Below are 24489 nucleotides of genomic sequence, written 5' to 3' on the forward strand. Positions count from 1 at the left end.
AAGATCATAGATCTAAAGCTACAAAGGAACTTAGAGGCCATGAAGTTCAGCTCCATGTTATAGGTAAAGAAACTGAGGCTGATAGGGACTGATAAAAGGGCGACATGGTCATTAAGGCACGATTTTAACTCAGGACTTTCTAATTCCAAGCTCAGGACTCTATCCACTGTACCACCTAGGAAGGGGGAGCTTTCCAAGTACAGGAGGGTAGCCTGTGCAGGCGCAGAGATGGGATTCTGCACTAAAGCAGCAGCAAAGTGGGCCAATTTGGCTGGGATACAGAAGGCTACAATGAAGAGGTGTAATGTGCAATAAATGGGGAAAGATGGGCTGGAGCCAAATTACGAAGGCTCTGCTGCCAAACTGAGCAGTTTCTCCTTTTATTATGAAAGGGAGAGAGCCCCAGAAGAGATGTGACACCGTGTTTTAGGAAAGTCACTTTGGGGGTTCCCTGGAGAAGATCTGGGAGGGGAGAGAGACTTGAAGCAGAGACATCAAGGAGAAAGCTGGGAAGAGATGGTGAGAATTTGAGGCTGTGTAGGTGGAGAGCCATTGCTTGATGGGAGATTTGGTGAATGAATTCACATGATTTGGCAACTGATTGGATATGCGATGACAAGTGGGGAGGTCAAGGAGAATGCCATGGTTACAAATGTGGTTGGCCAGTAGGGCAACGATCTCTTCACCAGAAGTAGAAGGCAAGATGAGTTCCGTGGGAGATTTTGAGAGACTATCCAAGGAAAGCTATCAAGCCCAATGGTTGGGGTTCTTGAAGGCAGGAATTTTCATTCATTCTCCGCCAGGTGAGACCATGCCTGTTCGGAGTGGACTTCCCATAAATGAACCTCTTGGGACTTCATTCTTGTTTAGAAATTGTCTTCTATGAATTCCCTTACTATGAGGTACTCGTTCAGGGCCTAACAGAACTAAGTTGTACCTGGGCAACAGGAAGCACCCACTGTTTCAATGCTCTTTCTAAGGAGGGTTCCCTTGTATTTGTTTCACATGTGTCTTTGATGGCACTTCCATTTCCTTGTCCTGGAACTCTTTCATGCAACCCATTGCCCTGGCTGAGGAGGAAACGGAAGCCTAGAGAGGGGAGATCTCGGTTTCGTGCTGCATTTCCAGGTAAAGCTAAGGCTCTGCAAGCAAGTCTATGCGGAGCCCTCTTCCAGGGTTTTCCCCGCAGGCCGGGAAAGGGAACCGGTGTCTGAGGGTTGTTTTAAATTAATCTGGCGTTCACTTCCTGGGCAGCGCTTTATTGTAAAGAAAGAAAATGGGAGAAAGAGTTGGAAGCCCAAGTCAGGGAGGGAGGGAGAGGAGGGAAATGCGGAGCAGTGGGAAGATAGCGGGGTGCGATCGGAGGGCCCGGGTTCCAGAGCCCGCTCGGCTAAGCTGCTCCCCGGAGGGCCCTGGGCAAGTCGCCTCTTCTCTGGCCCTTAATTTCTTCATCTGCGAAATGAGAGAACGGACTTCGGTCCTTCCCGACCTGCGCCCGACTTCTTCGAAAAACAAAGCGCTACCCCCGGGCTCTGCGCAGGGCGCGGGCGTGCGAGTGGCAGAAGTGGCCGGAGCTCCGCGCAGTCCAGTGGAGAGGTGGAGGCAGAAGCGGGCAGCGGGAGGGAGGGCTGGGGGCAGGCGGGCAGCGGGAGGGAGGGCTGGGGGCAGGCGGGCAGCGGGAGGGAGGGCTGGGGGCAGGCGGGCAGGCAGACCAGGGCCGAGGGGAAGGCGCGCCCGCCCGCCGGTCCTGCCACCTGCCCGCTCCCTCGGCCAAGAAGGGCCCACGGGGGGCCCCGGGCCGCGCCCCGCCCCCCGCAGCAACAAGTTCGGGGCGCGGCTGCCCTGCAGGGGCGCCTGTGCCGGCCCGCGGAGGCAGGCCCGGGCGCGCTGCCAGGCTGGCCGCCGCGGTCCCAGCCCGGCCCCGGGAGGCCTCGGGGGCCGCTCCCGGCGCCCCGGCATTGTGACGTCAGGGGCTGGGGGGGTCGCGGCCGCTCTGGGTGGAGTCGGGGCCGCGGCCCGAGGGGGAGGGGGCGGCGGAGGGGCGGAGCGGCGGCGCGGGAGGGGCCGGGGCCGGGGCGCCGCAGCCCGCCCCCCACGCATGTAAACATCCCCGCTCCGAGTGGCGTCCGGAGGCCGGGGCGGCCGGCATGGATTTCCAGCAGCTGGCCGACCTGGCGGACAAGTGGTGCTCCCGCACCCCCTTCGAGCTCATCGCCACGGAGGAGACGGAGAGGAGGATGGACTTCTACGCCGACCCGGGGGTGTCCTTCTACGTGCTGTGCCCCGACAGCGGCTGCGGGGACAGCTTTGTAAGTGCGCCGGGGCCCCGCCCGGCCGGCCCCCCCCCACTCTGCAGGACTCCGCGGCCTCCCCAGCGCTCCCCGGAGCCCCTCCTCCTGGGACCGGGCACAAAGGGGCCCCTCTGCGGAATCCCCGCCCCGATCGGGGCAGGGCGCCCCCCGGGCGCATCCCCGCAGCCCTGCGCCCCGAGCCTGGGCGCGCCTCCCCGAGGGCAGCCGCCCTGCTTCGGCGTAGCTCCTAGCTGGCAGCGGGTGCTTGTGTGTGCGTGTGCGTGTGTTGTGTGTGTGTGTTGTGTGTGTGTTGTGTGTTGTGTGTGTGTGTGTGCGGTGTGTGTGTGCTGTGTGCGCGCGCCGTGCGGGGGGGAACTGCCTGGGAGGGTGGGGTCTTGCAGCCTTTTGGGCCGCGGGCTTTGTGGGGCGGAGGGGGAGCTGGAACGGTGCTCCCCAGCCACGGAATCCTTGGGAAGGGTCCAGTTACCAGGGCCCGGAACCCACTCCCGCGCCCCTCCCCTCCGGGGGGAGGCCAGGGAGATCTTGGCACCGCTGCGTTTAGCGGGACAAGGACCCGGAGCTGTGGGAGCCCCCCAAAGCCCTTTCGTGCTCCCAGTTGGGATGGGCGGATGGATGCCTGCAGGGAGGGAAGCCCCCGTGCTTGAACTCACCCAGGGAGAGCAGAGAGAGGCCCCCTCCGGCCACCCCTCCTGAGCATGGGAAACGGCCCCCAGGGAAAATGGGAGCCACGTGGCCTGCTTCGGGGTCCCGGCAACCTGAGCCCCAAAGTGGAGGGCATCGCCCTCTTCCTAGGGAAGGCGCTGTGGGGGAGGGGCGGGACAGAGAAGCCCAAGTCCAGCTTCAGCCCGACCTTAGACCCTTGGTGGGGCAGCAACTAAACTCCCCAAACTGGGGTGCAGACCCCATACTTCCCGCCCTCATTCACCCCACAGATTCACCTGAATGGGTGCCCTCCCCATGGGCTGTCTTCTCCCACACACTCCAGCCAGCTCTGCTCAAGGCCCTCAAATCCTTCCCAGCCCAGGGGAGGCAAACCCCCACCACCTCCGGGAAGCCCTCCAGATCTCTCCCACAGTCTTTCCTGGCCTTTCCTCCCCGCTTACTCTGACCCTCCTTGGACCATCTTTGGGCACAAGGAGTTCCAGCCCCACTGCATTAGAGTAGACCTTAAAGAGCAGTGGATGCTCTATGGTTTCCTAAAGGTGGTCCCTTCGATCTAAGAGCAGTGGTGCAATGGATTCAGTGCAAGATGCGTCTTCCTGAGTTCAAGTGTGACTTCACATGTTCCCTAGCTGTGTGACCCTGGGCAAGTCACTTAGCCCCGGCTGCCACAGTTTCTGAATCTGTAAAACGAGCTGGAGAAGGAAATGGCAAATCACTCTGGCATCTTTGCTAATAAAACTCCAAAGGAGATTATGAGTTGTCCTACAGACTGGACAACAACCACCTGAAACCTCCATTTGTGCTGTTGAATTGAATGCATATAGGCAATAAGAAAAGAGAATTGGCTTTTCTTCTGATTATTGGGGTAGAGCAGCACTGGGTTCAAATCTAGTCTTTAATGCATGCCAATGAAGCAATGCCAGACAAAGTCACCACTTCTCTCCTTTTTAGTCTATGTAAATCAAGATAGAGGGAAACCTCAGATGCCATCCAGTGGAATCCATTCATTTTACAGATAAGGAAACTGAGACCCAGAGGAGATGAAATGATTTTCTGAGAGTCAGATGGACATAAGGGTCAGAAACAGGGGTCAGTGCCAGGTCTTCTGACTCCAAGTCCCCCCACCCTGCCCCAATCCCCTTAGACGTGGGAGACTTGCTTGCTCATATCTGGTTAGGAGAGAAGGAACCATTGATATTCTTCAATTGGTGTGTCCTTGGTCATTGTAAAGAATCCTTAGGAGTTTCATAATATTTTGGAAAAAAGACTGCACTGGAAGTCCAAAAAGTGCGAGGCCTTCAGGCCTGGGTTGAACTGTGTCCATGGGCAAGTTTTACCTCCTTCGGCCTCCTTTTCTTCATTTAGAAAGGAAGGCATTTTTGACATATCAGCAACTCTATGACTCTGGATTTAACTTTAGTTAAGCTAATTCATGCCTCAATTAAATGCCGGAGACTATAAATTTCTCTATTTGGGGAAGGGAAGTTAGCCATTCAAATGAAATGAATAAATTAAAAAGAAAAATATATATTGAGGCTTACTATATCCAAGCAAGGCAAATACAAACTCAAAGAGTTTGAATTCTAACAAGGGGAAAACATGCATCTAAGGATGCTGAAGGCCAGGGAGAGATCCTTTTTTGAGGGAAAGTTATTGGAATGTTGAGTGAGACCTTGAAGGAAAAGATTGACACATCCTACCCAGGGACAATGGTAGAGTTCATGGTTCCAGAATGCTGCATGAGATCTTCTAAGGAAAATCGTTGCAGCAGGAAATTAGGGATACTTTTCTGGAAGTGGCCATTGATTCAATTCAACAAATGCTTATTAAGCATTTGCTGTAGACCAGGATCCTACAAAAAATGGAACACTGACCTCAAAGAGCTTATGAGGAGCTAACAGGAAAGGAGATTTGGTCTGAGAGGTCATAGGATATGGGAAGCCAAAAATCAGTCGATTGTCATGGCTTTTCCAATTCAATGGTAATATAAATGTGATTACTATTTCTGAGCTAGATGTGTGGAGTATTAGGTTGGAGGAGAAGGGTATCATGGGTGGTAGCAGAGAAAACAGCAAGATTCTCTCTCTCTCTCTCTCTCTCTCTCTCTCTCTCTCTCTCTCTCACTCTCTCTCTCTCTCTCCCCCCTCCCCCCGACTCTGCCCATCATGCTCCTTCTCCCCTGGATAAGCTTGAACCCACATCACCTTGGAGCTAGTTATTGTCTTCTTTCTAATGCATAGGATTACAAATTTAAAATAAGAAAGAAGTGGTTTAAAATTTCCTCTTCCAGTTCATTTTATAGATGGGGAAACTGAGGCAAACAGGGTGAAGTGACTTCTCAGGGTCACACAGCTAGTGTCTGAAGACAGATTTGAGCTCAGAGAGAGATGTCTCCTGGACCAGTACTCTATTCACTGCACCATCTAGCTACCCATATCCATTCATCTGTTCATCCATCTATTATCTCCATATCTATCCATCCATCAGTCCATCTTCCCACTCATCCATCCCTTTATTTAAGCCCATCTTCACCATATTACTAAATATGTATTTACTGCATGAAATTGAATGAGAATAAATGCAAAGGCTTAACATCTAGGCTCAAAAAAACAACTTCATAAGTCTGAGAGCTAGAAAGCTATTTCTACAAAAAGATCTGCCCAATAGGGCAGTCGAGAAGTTCATGTGACCTCAGATTAAATGAAAAAAGAGTATAATATCTAGGATTGGGCAGGTGATAGGTCCACTCTATCTTACACTGCAAGCACACCCAGAGTACTGTGTTCAGTTCTGGCTTCATTTTGAGAAAGGACATTGATTTATTGGAGGGCCTCCAGAGAAGATCAATGGCCTTGAGAAATAGCCATATGGAGATCAGTCAAAGGAAATGAAGGTATTTAGCCTGGAGAGCAGAACGTTTCAGGGAGACTTGGGAGCTGTCTTTTTGAAACACTATCTCCTGGAATATGGCATAGATTTATTTTACTTAGCTTTCAAAGGGATAACTAAGAGCTCTGTATAGAAGATGCAGAGAAAAAAGATTTAGGCTTGCTGTCAAGGAAAAGCTTTCTATCGATGCCCAGGAGGGAGTGGGTGCGCCTTGTGGGGGCCTCGCCTGAAGGTGACTCCTTGTAAGTGTATTGTGGGAGGGATTCTCATTCATGCTTGAGACTGGCCCTTCCAGATCTCACTATTCTGGATTCAGAAGGAACTCAAAGGTCCACAGATCATCTCTTGACTTGTGTTCATCATGTGCCTTTCCTTGTATTACTTCCCTTCAGCTTGAGCCCTTCAACCATTCGTCTTTTGCCACCTAGGCAGTTCAGAGTTCTAGCAAGAGTGACTGGCCCACCTGCCCCCTGGAGATATCATTCTGGTGCCAGGGAAGATGAACGTCATTACATTGGATGAGTTTACAACAGGACTGGCAAGAGGGTGGCCAGTAGGCACTGAAGTGCCAGCCAGTTTCCCTTTCCTGCCAACTCAGAGCTCCTGAGGGCTCTATAGGCTCCAAGAGTATGTTGTTGATAACAACAGTCTGTGTGTGTGTGTGTGTGTGTGTGTGTGTGTGTGTGTGTGTGTGTGTGTACGCTGCTTGAGATCAGTAGAAGTGACTTGATTAACCCCAGAACACTACTTGCCTAAAACATTGAGGACTTTAATAGAATAGGAGAAGAAAAAGGGGTAGGACTCATATTGCTCAGATTACAGAACCTCCTCTCTACCACCATCCCAGAAGGTGTAAGAACTGAGGGGTTTGTTTCATTTCGCCCTTAAGGAACAGAAGGGTTTCGACAAACCCTTTGCTTTCCATTTAGGGGAAATATAGGGATGTTAAAGAAGAATGAAGGGAACAGAGGGACCCCATGACTTTTGCCATCTTACCATCTGTGGTCTAGGAGTAACAGATATTATTGGAGACAGAAAGAGAGGATGGACTGGCCACTTGTCAGTAGAACCCCACCGGTATCCTCGAGATAGCAAGAGAACATAATAAAGGGCTCCAGCTTGTTGGGAGCTAAGGTTTGGGGAGGACATGGATGAGAGTTGTACAGGATAGGAAAGCATGGATGGGTTGCAGTCTTCATCATTGGATTGATGGCATGACACTCAGTTGAATATGATCTAAGACCTTTGCCTACTCTTAGGTCAGTGCTGCAGGGTAAACAAAGGTAACCTATTCAAATGACATTTAACCTTGAGAATACTGCTAGATGTCCTATTGCTAATAAGGAAATTAGGTAATGGAAGAAATGTAAATAAATATGTTTTATTTGGTTCCAAAGGGTAAACTAAGGGGGCGGCTAGGTGGTGCAGTGGATAGAGCACTGGCCCTGGAGTTAGGAGTCCCTGAGTTCAAATCCTGCCTCACAGACACTTAATAATGACCTAGCTGTGTGGCCTTGGGCAAGCCACTTAACCTCATTTGCCTTACAAAATGCTAAAAAAACAAACAAAAAAAAAAAAAAACAAAGGGTAAATAAACTAAGAGAAATGTAGGGAAGGGGCAAAAATGTAAGAGGGCTGATAATGTCATTAGAGTAGCCTTTTGGGATATCTTCCAGCCAAGGCCTACTGTTGTGTTATGAGGAAGAGGGGATTCTTAAATGTTCAGGCCTGAGAGGGAGAGCCTTCCAGCTCTCCAGCTGAGATTCTCTGTATTTACCATAATTATGGGTTATTATCAGCGATGGGGGGTGAGGGCAAGCCTTGCTGATGGACTTTGAGTTCAGCTCCCAGAGAGACAACCAGAAAGTTTACAATTCCTGAGAACCCAGGTTGAAGGAAGCTCTTTAGTCTTCCATTGGACCTGCATCAATCACTGTTTATATTAACTGGCACACTGGTCTTTAGTTTCTTCCTGGGTAAAATGAGCAGGTGGGATCTCTAAAGATCCCTCTAATTCCAGGGGTTATTTCTATTTATTAAGCACTCACTTTGTGTCAAGCTGTGATCACTGTACTGTGATCCTGAGACAAATCTGTGGCAAGAGGCCCTTGTGCTTTGTGGCTAACTAGGTCAGGGTTGTTCATGGGAGAGGAGCAAATGCAAAGGTTCTTTACCTAGGGTACTGTCACCCAGTGACAGGATCCCTTTACAGGGTGGAAGCGGTGATGGATTTTTCTTTCCCACTCACCACAAGTTGGACCTGGTCCCAGAACACAGAAGCTCTGCCCCCTAGATTTCTAGTCATTAGACTGGCCAAAGATTCTACCCAAGGGTGGAAAAGACCCAGGAACCCTTCCCTCTGCACCATGGGAAAAAATGGAAGGTCCCTGTAAATAGATAGCATGACTCAGTGTGGCAAGCAGAGGACAGGAAGGGTCTGGCCAGAATCCCACTAACATTAGATTTTCATAATCACATCACATGCCACTAACTTTGACTTTGCAGTTATGAGATGATGACTAAGGGGGAGAAAGAGAATGACTAAAATGACTGAGTATGGTGTGTGAGAGAGAGAGAGAGAGGATCACAGTTTGAGGCTGGATTTGAACTCAGGAAGATGAGTCTTCCTGGTTTGAAGCCCAGTGCTCTAACCATTCTACTACCTGTTTTCTGTAATTTTTGCAACAGAATAACAAATAAATAATAGCTGTTTCTTGGCATGGCTTGACCTTAGAGAATCTATCTCTAAGGTCACTTTCAGCTCTGTGGTACAGGGGAGAAAGCCCTGGCTTAGGAGCTTGACAGCTTGGGGTTTAACTCTTGAGTCTGTCATCTTAGTAGCTTTTATTTCAAGTGTGTTCATTTTTTTTTTCCTTTTCCCCTTCTGGCCAATGAGGAAATTGAATGAGATGACTCCAGAGTTCTCTCATTTTTGTCTTTGAATCACATCACCTGGTCCACTGCCTGGTACAGTAGGTACTTAATAAATATTTATTGATTGACTGATGATCCCAAGATCCCTTGGAGGGGGGGGGACACAGAAAAGAAATCCCAAAGCCTCCATAAAATCAGGTGACTCATTAGAAATATCACCTGGGCTGGCTTAATGGATAATGTTGTTTTCCTGAGGTCTCTGGCCCTATGAAATTCCCAGCTGGTTGTCCAAATGGGAGTGAGTTCCCCAAGTGGGTTCCGGCTTTTTGTTGCCTGAACTTGATGTGAAACTATGATATTTTCCCACCTTCTTCCCAAACACAGAGCTGGCTATGGAAGGTTTTCCTGCTCTTGATGGTGAGCACATTCCCCCACCCCACCCCACCATGTTCTTCTGTAAGTCTCTGAGCTAAGCCATTCATATATTTAATTTCCAAGCTAGATCTCTTCTGGGGAGGGTGCTGGGAGTGGAGCAGCCTGTAATTCTTCATAGTTTCCTCATCGGGTGTCAGGTAGTGTTATTTTCTTTCATTCTGGACAGAAGTATGTTTTCACCCCATTGGACTTCAGGGTGTGGTTAGGTTTGGAAGAAAGGATCAAATCCTATCTCCGCCACTTAGCACAGCAGGGCTTTGGATGATCAGTCAAGCTCTCAAAAAGCATTTTTATTATGTCTATCATGTGCCTGCATCTGGGACAGGAGTAAAATGTAAGGAGTTTATGTTTTAGTGGAAGGAGACAACAAGGATATATGTAATTGTATACACAATAAATCTGAAAAGCCAATATTTTAAAATATTTCCAAAGTAGTACTTAGGAGGGAGGGAGGACAACAGCCTTTGGAGACACTGGGGAAAGCTTCATGCAGAAGATGGTGCTCTTTTGTAGGCAACTCACTTCATTTTTCTGTACCCCAGTTTCTTTGTCTATAAAACAAGGAAGTTGCATAGATGTCCTCCAGGTCCTTTCCGGCTCTGGATCTGTGGCCCTAGGAAACTCAGCCAACCTTGACATAGGCCTTGCTGCACACACAGTTTGAAATAGCTGTTTATTCCCTCTTGCTTTTTTGTGCATGTTAACCAATGAATAATTTGCAAACTTTTATTTTCTCATGTACCAGACCTGAGCCAGTACTAATTAATGCAAAACGTGGAGCTTTCAGGTTAAAAATGCTCATCATCAGCAAAGAAAACTGCATTTCAGATGAATCTGAAAAGTAGATACTTGAGCCTTTTAAAATGGACAATGGAGTGAGTTGGTGTTAGGCAGACTCCGATGACAGCAGAATTTCATCCTTGCCAGAGCCTTGTTGGGCAAGAATGTAGATGTGGGGAGTCATCCAGCTGCTATGCACCTGGGCAAAGTGGGCTCATTCTTTGAAATGTGCAAGAATAAATTCTCTCCCTGGTATAGATTTCAAAAATGAGCTAACATGAGACCATTTAATACTGTTGATCGGTCATTTCTGGCTCTTTGTGACCCCCAGATGGGGGGGTTTCTTGGCAGAGATACTGGAATGGTTTGCCATTTCCTTCTCTAGTTCATTTTACAGATGAGGTAATGAAGGCAAATAGGGTGAAGTGACTTGTCCAGGGTCACACATCTAGGCAGTATCTGAGGCCAGATTTGAACTCATGAAGTTGAGTCTTCCTGAATTCAAGTCCAGCACCCTGTCCATTGAGCCAAATGACACCATGCTCCTTTTAAAAAAGGGCTGAAGTATGATTACTGTGTTTCTATAGGGAAAACCCTGCATTTAGGAATCCAGATTAGAGTTCAAATCCCAGCCCTAGCACTTGCTACTTAGGTGACCTTGGGCCATTCACTTACTTCCTGGTTTCCTCATCAGTGAAAAGAAGACTTAGCTTCAAGTCCTTTCTCTGCTACTCCCTTCCTGAGTGACCTTGGACAAGTCCCTTCCCTTCCTGTCTCAGTTTCCTTAACTGTGAAATGAAGGTGCTTGTCCTTAGCTCCTCTCAGGCTCTAAGTCTTGTGATTTATATCATCTCGGATCCCCGGTCTGGCCTCCAACCTTGTGACAATGGCCAAATGATTTCACCTCTCATTCATAGCATCCTTATCTCTAAAATGAGGAGCTTCATATTCCTTCCTTATCCAGCGAGGAAGGTCCCTTTCCCCTCAAAAAGCAATGATTTCCCCAGGGAGAATACTTTCCCCATCCCCAATTTTTCAAAATGTTACAAGTTACCTTTAGTTAGAACTTTTCACTATAAGTGAACTACTGTTTGGTCTAGTAAAACTGACTGAAGCAAAAAGGGAGACTATTTAAAATTAGGCGCATGGTTTCATCCATGCCAGGAACTCCCAATGAAGAAGTGCCTTCTACGGATACAGCTTAGCAGCCGTTGCATAGAAGCATCTGAAAGGCTCAGTAAGAGTTTGGGGACTCCCCCAGAAGAGCAGAGCCAGAATGAGACAGTTGCTACGTCTTTACATCTGAGACTCAGGGAGGTGAAGGGACGTCCCCAGGAGCCCACACAGGATATCTAATGCTGAATAGAAACCCATGGAAAGTTGTCTGCAAGGCCTCCTACCCCAGTTGTCACTGTAGTTTTGTTGTTCAGATGTTTTCGGTCCTGTCTGATCTTTGTGACCCCATTTATAGGGCTGTCTTGGCATCAGTACTAGAGTGCTTTGTCATTTCCTTCTTCAGCTCATAGAATAGATGAAAAACCTGAGGCAAAACAAATGAGTCTTCCTGGCTTCCGACCCAGTACTCCATCCAGCGCACCCCCTAGCTGCCCTCTCTTGTATGTTGCTTTGTATCAATAGTTGGAATCAAAAGGTGGAATTGGACATATAGTTTTTGCCAGTGTGGGGATTTGTTTTTCATGATTCTAATTTTTTACAAAGAAAGGTCTTTTTTTTTTTGAAGGGAGGGAGTCTCCTGGAGATAGTTATAATGATACCAACAAATGAAAGAAAGATCTTCAATCAATCATTTTTTAAAATTACACAGAAGAGAACAGAGGCAGGGCTATTCTGGTACCAACATGTTAAAATTTAAATGTCTAAATAAATGGAGATGATTTTTACATAGACCTTTTTCTCTCTTTGAAAGGCTAACACTTGCAATAAGCATTTATTAAGCTCCTTCTGTTTGCCACTCTCTGTGTTAAAAGAGCTAGGGATGCAAATTCATATAAAAATGATTGGACATGTATAACCTATATCAGATCACTTGCTGTTTGGGGAGGGAGAAAAATATGAAACTCAAAAACTTAGAAAAAGTTGAATGTTGAAAACTATAAAATAAAATAACATTAAAAAATACAAGTAAGAAGGGACGGCTAGGTGGCGCAGTGGATAGAGCACGGGCCCTGGAGTCAGGAGGACCTTGGGTTCAAATCCGGACTCAGACACTTAATAATGACCTAGCTGTGTGGCCTTGGGCAAGCCACTTAACCCCATTGCCTTGCAAAAACCTAAAAAAAAAAAAAATACAAGTAAGAAGACAGTTATTCCTTGCCCTCATGCAGCTTCAAAAAGACAACACAAAAGGCAGCTTAAAAGGGAAGTGGGGATGAAGGCTGGAGAGAGAGAGAGAGAGAGATGGTCCATGACTGGCCGGGGCCAATCCCCAAAATGGAGACTCTCCTGGAAGGAATTCATCAATGGGAGAAGGGCTTGATTATTGGTGTTCGTCAACTTCACTTAAAGGTTTCCTTGTTTTAAAAATTCTAAAAATTCAGTATAACAACATGAAAATATGTTTGACACAGTTATACATGTGTATATTCTCTGTCAAGGGGAGGGGGGAGGAGAGGAAAAAATATGAAACACGAAACAGTCAAAAAGTGAATTTTGAAGACTATCTTTGCATGTAGTTGGGAAAATAAAGAAATAAATTTATTTAAAAAAAAAATAAACATTCTAGAGTAAGAGGAAAGTTTCCTGACCCATCTGGGCAGTTCAGGCCATCTCCTTTGGATTTCCCCAAATCCTTTGCTTTTTGATTTCTCAAATGCTCACATTCTCAAATTCCCATAATGTTAACTATATGGTGTCTTTGCTGCAACCAGAATCTCTTAGACGGGTGAGCCTAGATCTGGTGCCAGTCATAGATGTCTGGCATCTCCTCTAAAATCACACAGACAGCAAGCACTTAATTGTTGTTTCCTAACCCTCTATTGGAAGGATTCTGAGGACTGAGGGTTGAGCACCTCTAGACCTGAAAAGTCCTCCTTTGAATATTAAAGAGAGAGAGAGATGACATAGAGATCACCCATGTCATGATACAGATGATTTTCTAAAGGCTTAAGAGTTTAGAAATCTCCTTAGAATATATCTGCTTGGGGTAGTAAATGAAGAGATTATCACCCCCAATTTTGCAGATGAGGGAAACAAAGTTCTAAGATGGAGCAACTTGCCCAAGTTCACACAGATAATTGCAGGGTAAGACTTGAACTTAGTTCTTTCTGACTCCAGATCCAGTACTCTGGAGTTGCAGCTCAGACTTCTTTCTGATCATAATGCAAAATTCCTATGCATCCTTTATAATAAACAAGAGGAAAAGCCAGTCTTGAATTCCCCCCCTTTTCTATTGGCACCAAGAATAGGCGAGTATTTGAACCTGTGTTTTTCCTGGTCTGGAAAAGACAAAACTCAGGGCTATCATGTACAAAAGGATTGTACACACACACATACACACACACACACACACACACACACACACACACACCCTTCCTTCCTCCCACCCCATCCTCAAACATTTCCCCAAAGCTGTTCTTGGCCCTGTGCTGCCCATGCACTTGGGCCCAAGCTGATGCCCCTCCCTGCTGTAAATACAAAGAGCAGGGTTTCTGAATTTAGAAAGGTCCAACCTCTTCCAGAGGCATACTCTAGATGCTTGAACACACAGGGAAAGTCTTGCCTTGTACTTCAAAAATGTGCTGAGATGGATAGCCTCATATGGAAAAAACTCTGCTGTCCTCTCAAATATGCTACTACAGATAGCCTTAGCACATTATTTCGTGGTAGTGGAAAAGACTGGAAGTCTGGAGGCTATGGGTGGAAGAATGGGGTACATGGGGGTGGAAGGAACAATTCCAAGTTTCAAAGCCTGACTCAGACATATGTGGCCATGGCAAACCAACTTCATCCCACTGAACCCTTGTCTTCCCCTGTGTGAGAATGGGAATGATTATTTCACTACAACATCCCAGGGTGGTTATGAGAAGAGCTCTAAATAAAACTTTAAAGGCTCCAACAATGTGGATGATGATGATATTACTATTATTAATTTCAGATCAATATCCCACCTTTGACCTTGTCCTACCCATGTTAATTTAGGCAAATCATTGTAGCTCCTTGGGCCTCAGTTTCCTGTTCTATAAAATGAGAAGAGTTTTGGAAGAATTGGCCTCTCTGGGCTTTTGTAACTCTTTCAGAGAATGGGAGATTTAGAGCTAAAAGAGGCCTAATCGAACAAACTGGAGTTAGAATTACCTTGGAGGCTTTCTGATCCTGTCCCTCATTTCTTTTTTTTTTTTAATTTTATTTAAGGCAAATGGGGTTAAGTGGCTTGCCCAAAGTCACACAGCTAGGCAATTATTAAGTGCTTGAGTCACATTTGAACTCAAGCCCTCCTGACTCCGGGGATGGTATTCTGTCCACTACACGCCTAGCTGCCCCCTCTCCTTCATTTCACAGATGAGGAAACTGAAGCCCAGGTGAGGTGACTGGCTTGAGGTCCCTGTGGTAAGAGGTGGCTTAGTAGGAATTCAAGCCCAGGTTCCCCGACCCCAGATTGAGCATTCTTTCCATGCACTGTGGAAAGAGCAGGGGGAACATGTCAGAGCTTCCTGCCCCTTGCCCTTATCCTCCCAGGTATTTTTTTCCCTAAGCTCAAGACCAACCAAGCTGAATGTCTTTGCTTAGAAATGGAAAAGATTTATTCTGTGTCAGAGTACTCAAGATGTAAACTGAAAATCGAGATGGTCTCCACTCCCTAAAAAGCTCATTTTCTGATTAGGGAAGCTGCCACTCATCTATGCCCTTAATAACAGAAGACCACTTATATTTAAGTCAAGCTTTTCCCTTCCCCTTAGCCCCATGGAACTGTTATGGGAAGGGTTAATGAGGACAGGCCAGGGGCTAGTCCCTCCGATTTTTCAGGAGCTGTTTCCCCTAGCCCCTTCCCTGACACCAGGACCACAAAGTGGAGCAACATAATGAAACTTAAGACAGGGACTTAAAACTCAGAGCCAGCTGCCTGTGAGCAGATCGGATCAAACTGATATGGTGGAAGAAGAAAGTACAACTATTGGGTTTGAGGATTATCTCAGGATAATCTTCTCTGTAAAATATTTTCTCTCTTTAATAGCTGTTCCCTTGCTCACTATACTCTGCTGGACTATAGAAGCCTGCTTTGAACTCTGAGAATCTGAAAAGAGGTAAGAAAGTGACTTTCTCTATGTTTCAGTGTGTCTAATGACGAAGATATGTCTTTTTTTTCCCCTTTCCTCCTCCGATGGGGGCTCAGCACGTCTGGAGTGAGAGTGAAGATTGCTTGCCTTTCCTACAACTGGCACAGGATTACATCTCCTCCTGCGGTAAGAAGACCCTCCACGAAGTGTTGGAAAAAGTCTTCAAGTCTTTCAGACCCGTAAGTTGACTCTTGACTTCTGAAAGAACGTTCTGGGATAAACATGTTGGGAATCCAGGGAGGGTGTAGGGAGAGCAGACCACAGCCAAGCTGACTAATTGGTGTTCTGTTGGCTCTGGGGCTTAAAGATAGCACTGTGTATTATGGGAGGTTGGGAGTTTGGGGGGGGGGGGGTGAAAAGAATGCTTCTGAAACAGCTGGTTGTTGAAATGAGGTGGTGATTTCAAGTCCTACATTTGTTGAGTCAGGAATCCCAGTTATGGGGGTCGGGAAATGGATCCTCTGATGGATGGTTAATAGCATTCTGGCCAAATATTTTTTGGATCCAGTCTATCTAAGACTCTGAGTTCTAGTGGTGGCCCCCTCGACTGGGGAACCTGAAATCTGAGTAAAAATACCCATTTATATTTATAGGAAAAGAGAACTTTCCTTTCATCTAGAATCTATTTCCTACCCCCTGTGTTTCTCCATCCAGATGTTCCCCAACACCCACCACTGTCTTCTCCCTTCTACTATCAACCCATTTTTGTTTACATGTTTTATGTCACAGATGCCCAGACTCAGTGTAGCTTCTTTGGATTTCACTGGTCTATTTGAGATGTGGAAATAGGAATTGGGCTCTTTCCCTGCTTCGTGGAGTTATCCTTTGTCTGGTGTGAAGCCTGCCACTGGGGGACTTCTGTTTTGAAGTCTGGAGGTCTCAAATGAGCTCCCCCTCCCCCACCCCTCTCTGTCTCTGTCTCTATCCAAAGGGTTAGTGCACATGATATGTTTAAAGGGCTTAGAGACTCTGAGAGTAAGGACATGGCCCAGATTGGATGACTAGCAGTGTTATAAAGGTGAATAAAGAAGGATTGTCTGAGTTGTGTGGGTGAAACTTTTAGCCTGTCCATCTGAAACATTGTCCCTCTTATAAATCAGACTCTTTCTAGCCTTCATTTGTTTCCTGCTTCTTTGCCTCCTTCCCTTCTCATTTCTTCCTTCCCTTTCTCTGTCCTTTCTTTGTTCCTCCTTCCCCTTCTCTCTCTCTCTCTCTCTCTCTCTCTCTCTCTCTCTCTGTCTCTCTCTCTCTCTGTCTCTGTCTCTCTGTCTCTGTCTCTCTGTCTCTCTCTCTGTCTCTCTCTCTCTCTCTCTCTCCCCTCCCCCATTTAAACAGAGAAACTTTCCAACCCAAAGTTTTCCTTTCTCTTCTTTCCTTCCTTCCTTCTTTTCTTTTCCCTGGAATAATTTTTGGTGTTACAAAGTGAAAAACAACTAAATGGAGTCGAATTTTTTAAGAATACCTTGTTTTTAGATTACATTAATGTCTGTCTCCTACCACCACCTCCCCTCCCCCCATATACATTCCAGAATTGAAGCAAGTGAATCCAAAACAGCTACTTAAGCATCTGTGTCTGACATCCGGCAGCATTCTGTCGCTGGAGACCCTCAGCCCTCTGCTAGGAGGAAAGAATGTTGCATTATCTCGTCTTGGATACCAAGTTTACCTTTCTTTGAATATTCTTGCACTTTCTCTTGTTGTAGCCACATAATTCTTGGAGGCTTGATTCTGCTTACTCCATTTGAGATCATTCAGGGGCCAGCATGTAGGAAGCCTCATCCCCAAATGCTGGACACTGGGATGTACCAACCCCAGATCCCAAGAGGCTTTCAGCTTACTGATCCCTTAAACAAATATGCTCATTGAGCAGAAACACATTGCTTAAGAGAGACATAGGTAAACCCCACAAGGTTGCCAGGAGAGTAAAACATTGGCATTCTTTGCCTTGAAGTTTGGGGAAGTACAATCAACAAGGAAAAGTGACTTTATGCTTTCAATACCTTGGAAGAGTCTGTTCCCTTGCCCACCTCCCTGTGATCCTTCCTCCCCCATGCATTCCTTTGCATGTTTCTGTCCTGAAAAGAAACTTTTTGGCTAAAATCTTTCATTCTAAGAAATATTTGAACTGGAATTGGGGGTTTATCAGTCAGACATGTTCTCTCTCTCTCTCTCTCTCTCTCTCTCTCTGTCTCGCTCTCTGTGTATCTCTCTTTCTTTGCCTCTTTCTGTATCTGTCTGTCTGTCTCTCTCTTTCTCTGCATCCATTTGAACAGAGAAACTTTCCAACCCAAAGTTTTTCTTTTTCTTCCTTTCTTCCTCCTTTCCTCTGCTCCAGCCAAATAGGAAAGATTGATGCAGGAGGAAAATGCAGAGTTGCTCAGGACTGAAATGAAAGCTGTCTGGAGCTCTACTAGAAAGGAAGCAAACTTAACATCCCCTTTCTGACTCCAATTTGTATTCTTCTGGAGCTTCACTAGTTATTTTTGTACCCGGGACATGAGTAGCCTGGGGGAGTGGGTTCACCTGGGGTGTGGACTGCTCATGGGTGGGAGGCACATGAGGCTACCATGAGTAAGCGGCTGAAGGGGAAGGAAGTCAGCCCTGGGATAAGGCCACAGGCTCTGCTGCCATAGGAGTGGGGCCAGGCAAGGGGGAAAGCATGCTTGGAGCAGTCAGAGACTTCCCCCACAGTTAGGATGACTCTTTGTCTTCTCTCTCCATGGGCCACCATTCTGAGATGCCCATCCTGCCCATGGTTTATTACCTTAGGTGTGAAACAAAGCCAAGTTCAACAGATACAGCTCCTCCTAGTAGACCCCTTTGCAAGGTTGTGGGGGGGGTGGGTGTGGGTGTATGGGGGCGGTTATAGGCATCTGTTTTGTGGGAGAATTTTGTAGAGTTGACAACATGGGGTTGTTTGTGTTTCCTTGACCCTTGTGAGGGGAGAGTGGAGAAAGGGAGGGGATGGAGAAGATTGACAAGTGGGAAGGATTTAGGTAAGATTTCTTCCCCCATAGATTTTAGAAGGAGGACAGGAAACAATTTATAAGTGTCACTCAGGGCAGCTAGGTGGTACAGTGGATAGAGCATGGGCCTGGAGTCAGGAGGACCTGAGTTCAAATTCAGCCTCAGGCACTTAATAATTGCCTAGCTGTGTGACTTTGGGCAAGTCATTTAACTCCATTGCCTTGCAAAAATCAAAACCATAAAACACCATAAAATGTTTCCCATATCACCCAGGACCCTTGAGTGAATTAGGGAGCCTGAAATGGGTGATAGCAGAAAGAAAACATTCATTCCTAAAGCAGTATACAAGGGTGTTCTAATGCCTCCACCCTTTGGCAGTCACTGGAACCTGTTCAAGGGCTAAGAGAGAGGAAGAAAAGAAAAATGAAACAGGTCCTAATCTCCAAGAGTTTTCATCCTGTTTATCAATCCAAAGATGTTCCTTAAACATCCCTCTCCAGGTAGGATTCTCTTTTTTGACCTCTCCCTCTTTGAGTCATCATCAAAAGGAATACCTTTAAAAGGTCTCTTACCAGGGGGTGCTTGCTGAGGTGCTATTCCAAACAAGATCAATGGATCAGACCCTCTTTGGTGAGATTTTTCTCATGGACATCTGTATAACAGGGGAACTTTACATGGGGTGGTTTGAGTTGCAACTCCAGATCTCTGATTTTGCCAAGGGACTGCCACAGATATCTACTCTCAAGAGAAACAGGATCCATGAAGATCTCAACAGTCTAGAACAATGGACTGAATTGAATAAGCTAGAAACAGAGATAAATGTGTAGTCTACAATGGGTTATTAAAATGAGTGGCCTAAGTACAGATTGGAGCATGTGTAGCTAGAAAAAAATTTATGTAGAAAGTAACCTGGAAGTTTTAGTGGACTACAAGTTCAATATGAGTCTGCTAAGAAATGCTACCATGATTTAGACTAGAGTACAAGAGTTATGGTACCTAGAAGGGTTCTTGCCATCATTGTCTTCCTCCATATCTACAGAGCTGGCATTCAGTTTGAGTGCCATGCTTTGGAAGGTGCAAATTCAGAATAAGACCCATAAGATGGTGAAGGGACTAGAATGTACATGATTGACCATGGAGGAACTGGAGATAACTCAGGCTTGAGAAAAGATAAAGCAAGGGGGAGAGGTAGCAGGAGGAGAGCTTGATAATGAAATAGTCTATGGGCCATCCTATGGAAGAGGATTTAGTTATCCTGCTGGGCCTTAGAGGGGAGAAGATGGAGTAAATGGGTAGCAAAGACGCAAGCATGGCTTCTAACACATAGACAGGTCCCAGCCGACTGGGGAGCTGTGGGGTCTCTTCTTTTCAGGCCTTCAAGCAGATGCTCCAGGACAGTTTATTGGATATTTTGTAGAGAAGGTTGGTCAAGTCAGAAACTATGGCCTAGAGAAACAAAATGACTTGTCCAAGGACATGTGGGTCAGTTTGGGAAACATTAAGGAGCAACCGAATGCCCGGCTGTTATCATCCTCCTCCTTCTTCTTCTTCTCTTTCTCATTACAACTATCCCTCCCTTCCCCCCCCCCCCCCGGAACTATTCTTGCCCTCGGGGAGTTTCTATTCTACTGGGGAAAAGCAACACAGTATACAGAGTAAATACAAAGGTACCATTTTGTTTCTTGACACTTCTTGATTTGTGTTCTTCCGCATGGAGGTGAGGGGGGGCACATTTCAGATATTTAACAATTACCCAAGGTCATACAACTAGATAATTGTTAAATATCTGAAGTCGAATTTGAATTCAGGTCCTCCTGACTCCAGGGCTGGTGCACAATGCATTGCTCTGCCTAGCTGCCCCTAACACTTAGAAAAATTGATTAATTCTTTTAAAAGCATACATTTATGGAATCCTTATTTTTATTCATCAGGGAATCTAAAAGCTTAAAAGTGAACAAGTACTGTGACATAGAACACCATTTCAAACATTTTAGCTGCTGTTATGGTTCATTTTGGATTCTATAACAGAACCATAACGGGTCATTTGGGATTTTAGGCTGTGTCTTAGCCTATGCCTATATGTGGTTACCTGGACCTCTAGATATTTTTCTCCCTGTGACTTTTAATATCATTTATATCCTGTGAATAGAGCTTTGAACCTGAAATCAGGTAGACTTATGTTCAAATCCGTTCTCAGATGCTTACCCTGGGCAAGTCACTTAACCTCCACCTGCCTCCGTTTCCTCATCTGTAAAATGGGGGATAATAACAGCATCTACCTCCTAGCGTTACTGAAGATCAAATGAGATAATTACAAAGTGCTCAACACAGTGCCTAGCATATAATAAACATTATGTTACTGTTTCTTCTTCCTCTCTTCTTCCTCCTCCTCCTTCATCATCATCATCATCATCAAAGTCAGGGTATCAGTGGCCTTACTTCTATTTTCTTTGCTCTGAGTTACTCCGTGTGAACCTTCCAATATTTCCTTGTGTTCTTCATAGTCATGGTTTCTTATAGTGCCAGTGTGATTCTGTAGCACCCCCATACTCCCATTAGGTCCCTCTTTCCTCAGTATGGAAACTTTGCAAACCTTCTTGTTTTACAGGTGAGGAAACTTGCCTCACGGAAACTCTACCAAGTAAATTCATTTAGTTATTATTATCCCGATTGTGGTTGAAGAAACTGAGGCCTGAAGTGCGAAGGTGATTCCCTAAAATTCATACAATCAGTTATGAAGTTGGACATATGAGATGTCTTCCTTTATTTAAAAGGAAAATCCACCCCTCCACCCCACTACAACACCTCTAATTCTTAGATGTCCATGGATGGAATTTCCAAAGCTGTCATGGAAGGCAGGGATCCTCATGAATAGACAGAACCCTTGTGTCCTCCCCCCGCCCCCACCAAGAGATACTCTAGCATTATCAGTTAGCACCCTTTGACTACCTCCTCCCTCTCTCTACTATTGCCAGGGCTAACATTTTTTCTCTTTGGTGATAATAGCTGCATCATATTAAGTTTGAAAGAGAAAGACAGAATTGCAGCTGTTCTGGTGGCCTTGGCAATCTTGATTCCCAGGACTACCATGATGCCTAGTGGAGGAGTCTGTCCTGACTTTATCCTTATACTTACCAAGGCCAGCCAGGTCAGCAGTTGCAGAGTAAATGAGTTCTTTTTGAGTACAACTCCTTTCTGTGAGCATGGAGTCTTCCTGACTCCTCTTTAGGAGGAGGGATCATTGACACCAAGGCTACCATTTTCCCTTGAACCCCTTGAGAATGTGTCACTGCTCACATCTGACCACAAAGAGCTTCTTGGTTGGTGACTGGCCCAAGCCTTGGAGGTCTGACTTGCTACTGGTTACCTGTAAATCAGAAACCTAGGACAGATACCATTCCATTATCTCTTGGCCCAAGTTTGTTTCATTCTCACTTCAGTAGCCTTCCTTTCAGTTCAAGATGAAAGGAAACAAACAAAAAATTCTGACCTTGAAGACAGTCATGTTTCCTAATTCAATTCATAAAGTATTTATTTGTATAGACTCTGCTGCTTGCAGGGCACTGCACTAAGAAAGCCAGAACTGGCTGTAACTAGGTAGGGTAAATGGGTCCTTGCCTCAGGATGCCAAATTTACAGGGTACTGACTGCACTTGCAATCCTTTAGCAGCTAGAAACAACAGAGCATAGTGAGCAAGCTTAATAAGTTAAAATAGGAAGCTACTTCCCAACATGACTAATATGGGAATATGTTTTGCATGATTACAAATGTATAATCTATGTCAAATTACTGTCTCAGGAAGAAGAGAAAGAATTAGGAGCTCAAAATTTTAAGAAACAGATGATAAAAACTTTTTTACATGAGATTGAAAAAAGGATATTATTTTTAAATAAATAGGAAGCAGGGCAGCTAGGTAGCACTGACCTGGAGATAGGAGGACCTGAGTTGAAATCTGGCCTCAGACTTACCTATCTGTGTGACCTTAGGCAAGTCACTTAGCCCCAATGCCTTGCAAAGACCAAAAATAGATAAATAAAATAGGAAGCTACCAGATGGCAAGTGGGGGTGAACTCCTCCTTTGTTCCTCATCTCCTGTTCCTCCCTAGCAGTGACTTTCTTCTGGGTCTCCAGGTTCCCTATTCATGGCAATGGCCTACTCCCTGTCTCCTCCATCCCATGCTGGTCCAGTGAGTGTTTAGGCTGCTTACCCAGAATGCAGCACCCCATAGTCAAGATGCAGAGAAGCAGAATGACACACTGGTGGATTTGAGGCCCCATTCTTGCTTTGAATGGGCAGTGAATATCAATCAACATCTTTTAGACTTTACAAGAAATCAGTTAAAAGTCTTAATGACTGTCTCTGTTTGAGATGCTACATCATATTTTTACACTCAAAAGCAAGGCAATCTATAGACTTATAGAGTGAAGAGCTCTGTCTTCTGGTTACCTCTCCTAATATGGCACATATATTAGAAACAGGAACATCAGGTCATAAATACAAAGACAGAGACCTATTCAGTCCCCATTTTGGAGAGAAAGACACTGAGGGTCAGAGAAGATCTGGGAATTGCCTACAGTTATACAGTTAGCTTATCAGTGGCTAGATGTGAACTCAAGGGGCTTATGAATTCTGATGGAAAATGCCAAGGAGCTTTTTCAAGAGTCCTGTTGTTTAATTATGGCCAGTTGCCTTTTCACCTGCTTCCTTCCTGTAATCCACTGGAATATCACTCACTAAAGCTTCTTCTGCCATTTCCACTCAGTTGCTGGGGCTCCCAGATGCAGACGAAGACACATTTGAGGAGTACAGTGCCGATGTGGAAGAAGAAGAGCCTGAAGCCGACCACCAACAGATGGGCGTCAGTCAGCAGTAAATGTTGGAGGGTTGTGAGGAGGACAGATGTTAACTTCTTGGTGCCAGATGGGGTCATGGGCTCCTGTGTTTGCATTTTGCCTTGGCTCATCACCACAGGAGGTCTGACTCCCAGCATCTATATTAAAATGAAATAGAATTTTAACCACCATGAACTATCTGTGATGAGCTTTGCTATGGGGTGGCCTGATGCCCCCCCTGCCCCTGCCCCTGCCCCTTTTACTCCCAAGAGGCATCTAGGGAGTCGTCTTGGTTGCCTTGTGCCATTTTGAATCTAGAATCTGTTTTTGTAACCAGCTTCCTTTTCTTTTTGGTTCGTGGTAAAGGGTTCACATCCACTCTGACTTGAACATCCAGTTTGAGGAATGTATCTGGTCTGGATCTAGTCAGGGGAGAGCCATGTGGGAGGTGGATGTCATCTACATTTTTTTCATTGAATTTATGACCTTTTTAACTATAGTTAAAGAGAGATCTTTCTTCTAAAACTAAAGGTGTTTTGATGTCTCTGCATAGTTTGTTAAATGTAAAAGAGCAGATTTTTAAAAATGGGACAGGAACTCTTCAGATTGCTTCAGGAGGAGAGTAGGAGATAAACACAAACCTCTGATAAAGGTTTTTTAAAAAAAAAATCTCACTTCAACATTTATTAAGCGCCTACTGTATGTGAGTATATTATTGAAACATTTTTAAATGACACCATCCCTGCCCTCAGGGAGCTCACTTTCTATTGGGAGGTTAGTTGGGGTATGTTAGAAAATCTTACCTGAATAGCTAGGCAAATTGTTACAAATATATTAGATGTCTTTGAAAACGTCCCAAGTCTAAATGTCAATATGACAAGTGTCATGCCACCATCTTGGAAAATGAATCTCCGAGAGCTGTTTGCAATGACTAGACCAGGATCATACAGATAGTCACTTTTAGAGACCAGATTTGGATCTGTGTCTCCTTGAGTCAAGGATCGTCAATCTAAAAGGAACCTTAGCCCAACCTCTCCTCAGTTTATAAATGAAGAAATTTAGGCCTAAAGCAGCAAAATAACTTGTCCAAGATCACACAGGTAGTGAGTAGCAGAACTGGGATCTGAACTCAAGCCCTTAGTCTCCAAATCCCTTGTTCTTTCTACAGTACCTTACTGCCTCCAGGTCTAGAACTTGGTGATCTCTCTTCCAACTCTGCCTCTCAAGCCCAAAGCTACTTTGTAATAGAGGGAAAAAATCAATAAGCAACATTAGGTGATTTTGTAAAAGTGTCTATAAAATATAACGTCAAAGATGAAACTTTCAACTTCCATGCTTTTCTGGTGAGTTGACAACTTGTTACTACCCCGATGTTGTTCAGAATTCAAGTGCCATGTCAACCCTGAAGCCATACGTATACTTATTAGGGAAGTCAACTCAA

At 45.6% G+C, this 24489-nt stretch overlaps 1 protein-coding gene across 3 annotated transcripts; it reads left to right on the forward strand.

The window, feature by feature from the left end:
• Window positions 1–2017: 2017 nt before the first annotated feature.
• On the forward strand, window positions 2018–23243 carry MTURN (maturin, neural progenitor differentiation regulator homolog). Of its 3 annotated transcripts, XR_012470437.1 has the most exons (5): window positions 2018–2309; window positions 15304–15426; window positions 18593–18714; window positions 20823–20919; window positions 22979–23067. XR_012470437.1 is itself a non-coding variant. In XM_074195581.1 (4 exons), exons 1-3 carry the CDS (start codon window positions 2148–2150, stop codon window positions 18698–18700), a joined length of 393 nt encoding a protein of 130 aa, XP_074051682.1. In that variant the 5' UTR covers window positions 2018–2147; the 3' UTR covers window positions 18701–18714; window positions 22979–23064. The 3 variants fall into 3 exon arrangements, 2 of the variants coding, with proteins under 2 accessions (XP_074051682.1, XP_074051681.1); XM_074195581.1 differs by lacking the exon at window positions 20823–20919 and having other exon boundaries at window positions 22979–23064; XM_074195580.1 differs by lacking the exons at window positions 18593–18714; window positions 20823–20919 and having other exon boundaries at window positions 2019–2309; window positions 22979–23243.
• Window positions 23244–24489: the final 1246 nt, after the last annotated feature.

The sequence above is a fragment of the Macrotis lagotis genome, chromosome 7 (genome assembly GCF_037893015.1).
Source record: "Macrotis lagotis isolate mMagLag1 chromosome 7, bilby.v1.9.chrom.fasta, whole genome shotgun sequence".
Taxonomy (NCBI): domain Eukaryota; kingdom Metazoa; phylum Chordata; class Mammalia; order Peramelemorphia; family Peramelidae; genus Macrotis; species Macrotis lagotis.

What these genes read in the sequence shown, in the direction of transcription:
- MTURN (XM_074195580.1), top strand. Translation starts at nt 2,148, where the DNA reads ATGGATTTCCAGCAGCTGGCCGACCTGGCGGACAAGTGGTGCTCCCGC. An exon ending in GCGGCTGCGGGGACAGCTTT is followed by an intron (nt 2,310 to 15,303) that starts GTAAGTGCGCCG and finishes ATGGGGGCTCAG; the next exon opens with CACGTCTGGAGTGAGAGTGA. An exon ending in TCTTCAAGTCTTTCAGACCC is followed by an intron (nt 15,427 to 22,978) that starts GTAAGTTGACTC and finishes ATTTCCACTCAG; the next exon opens with TTGCTGGGGCTCCCAGATGC.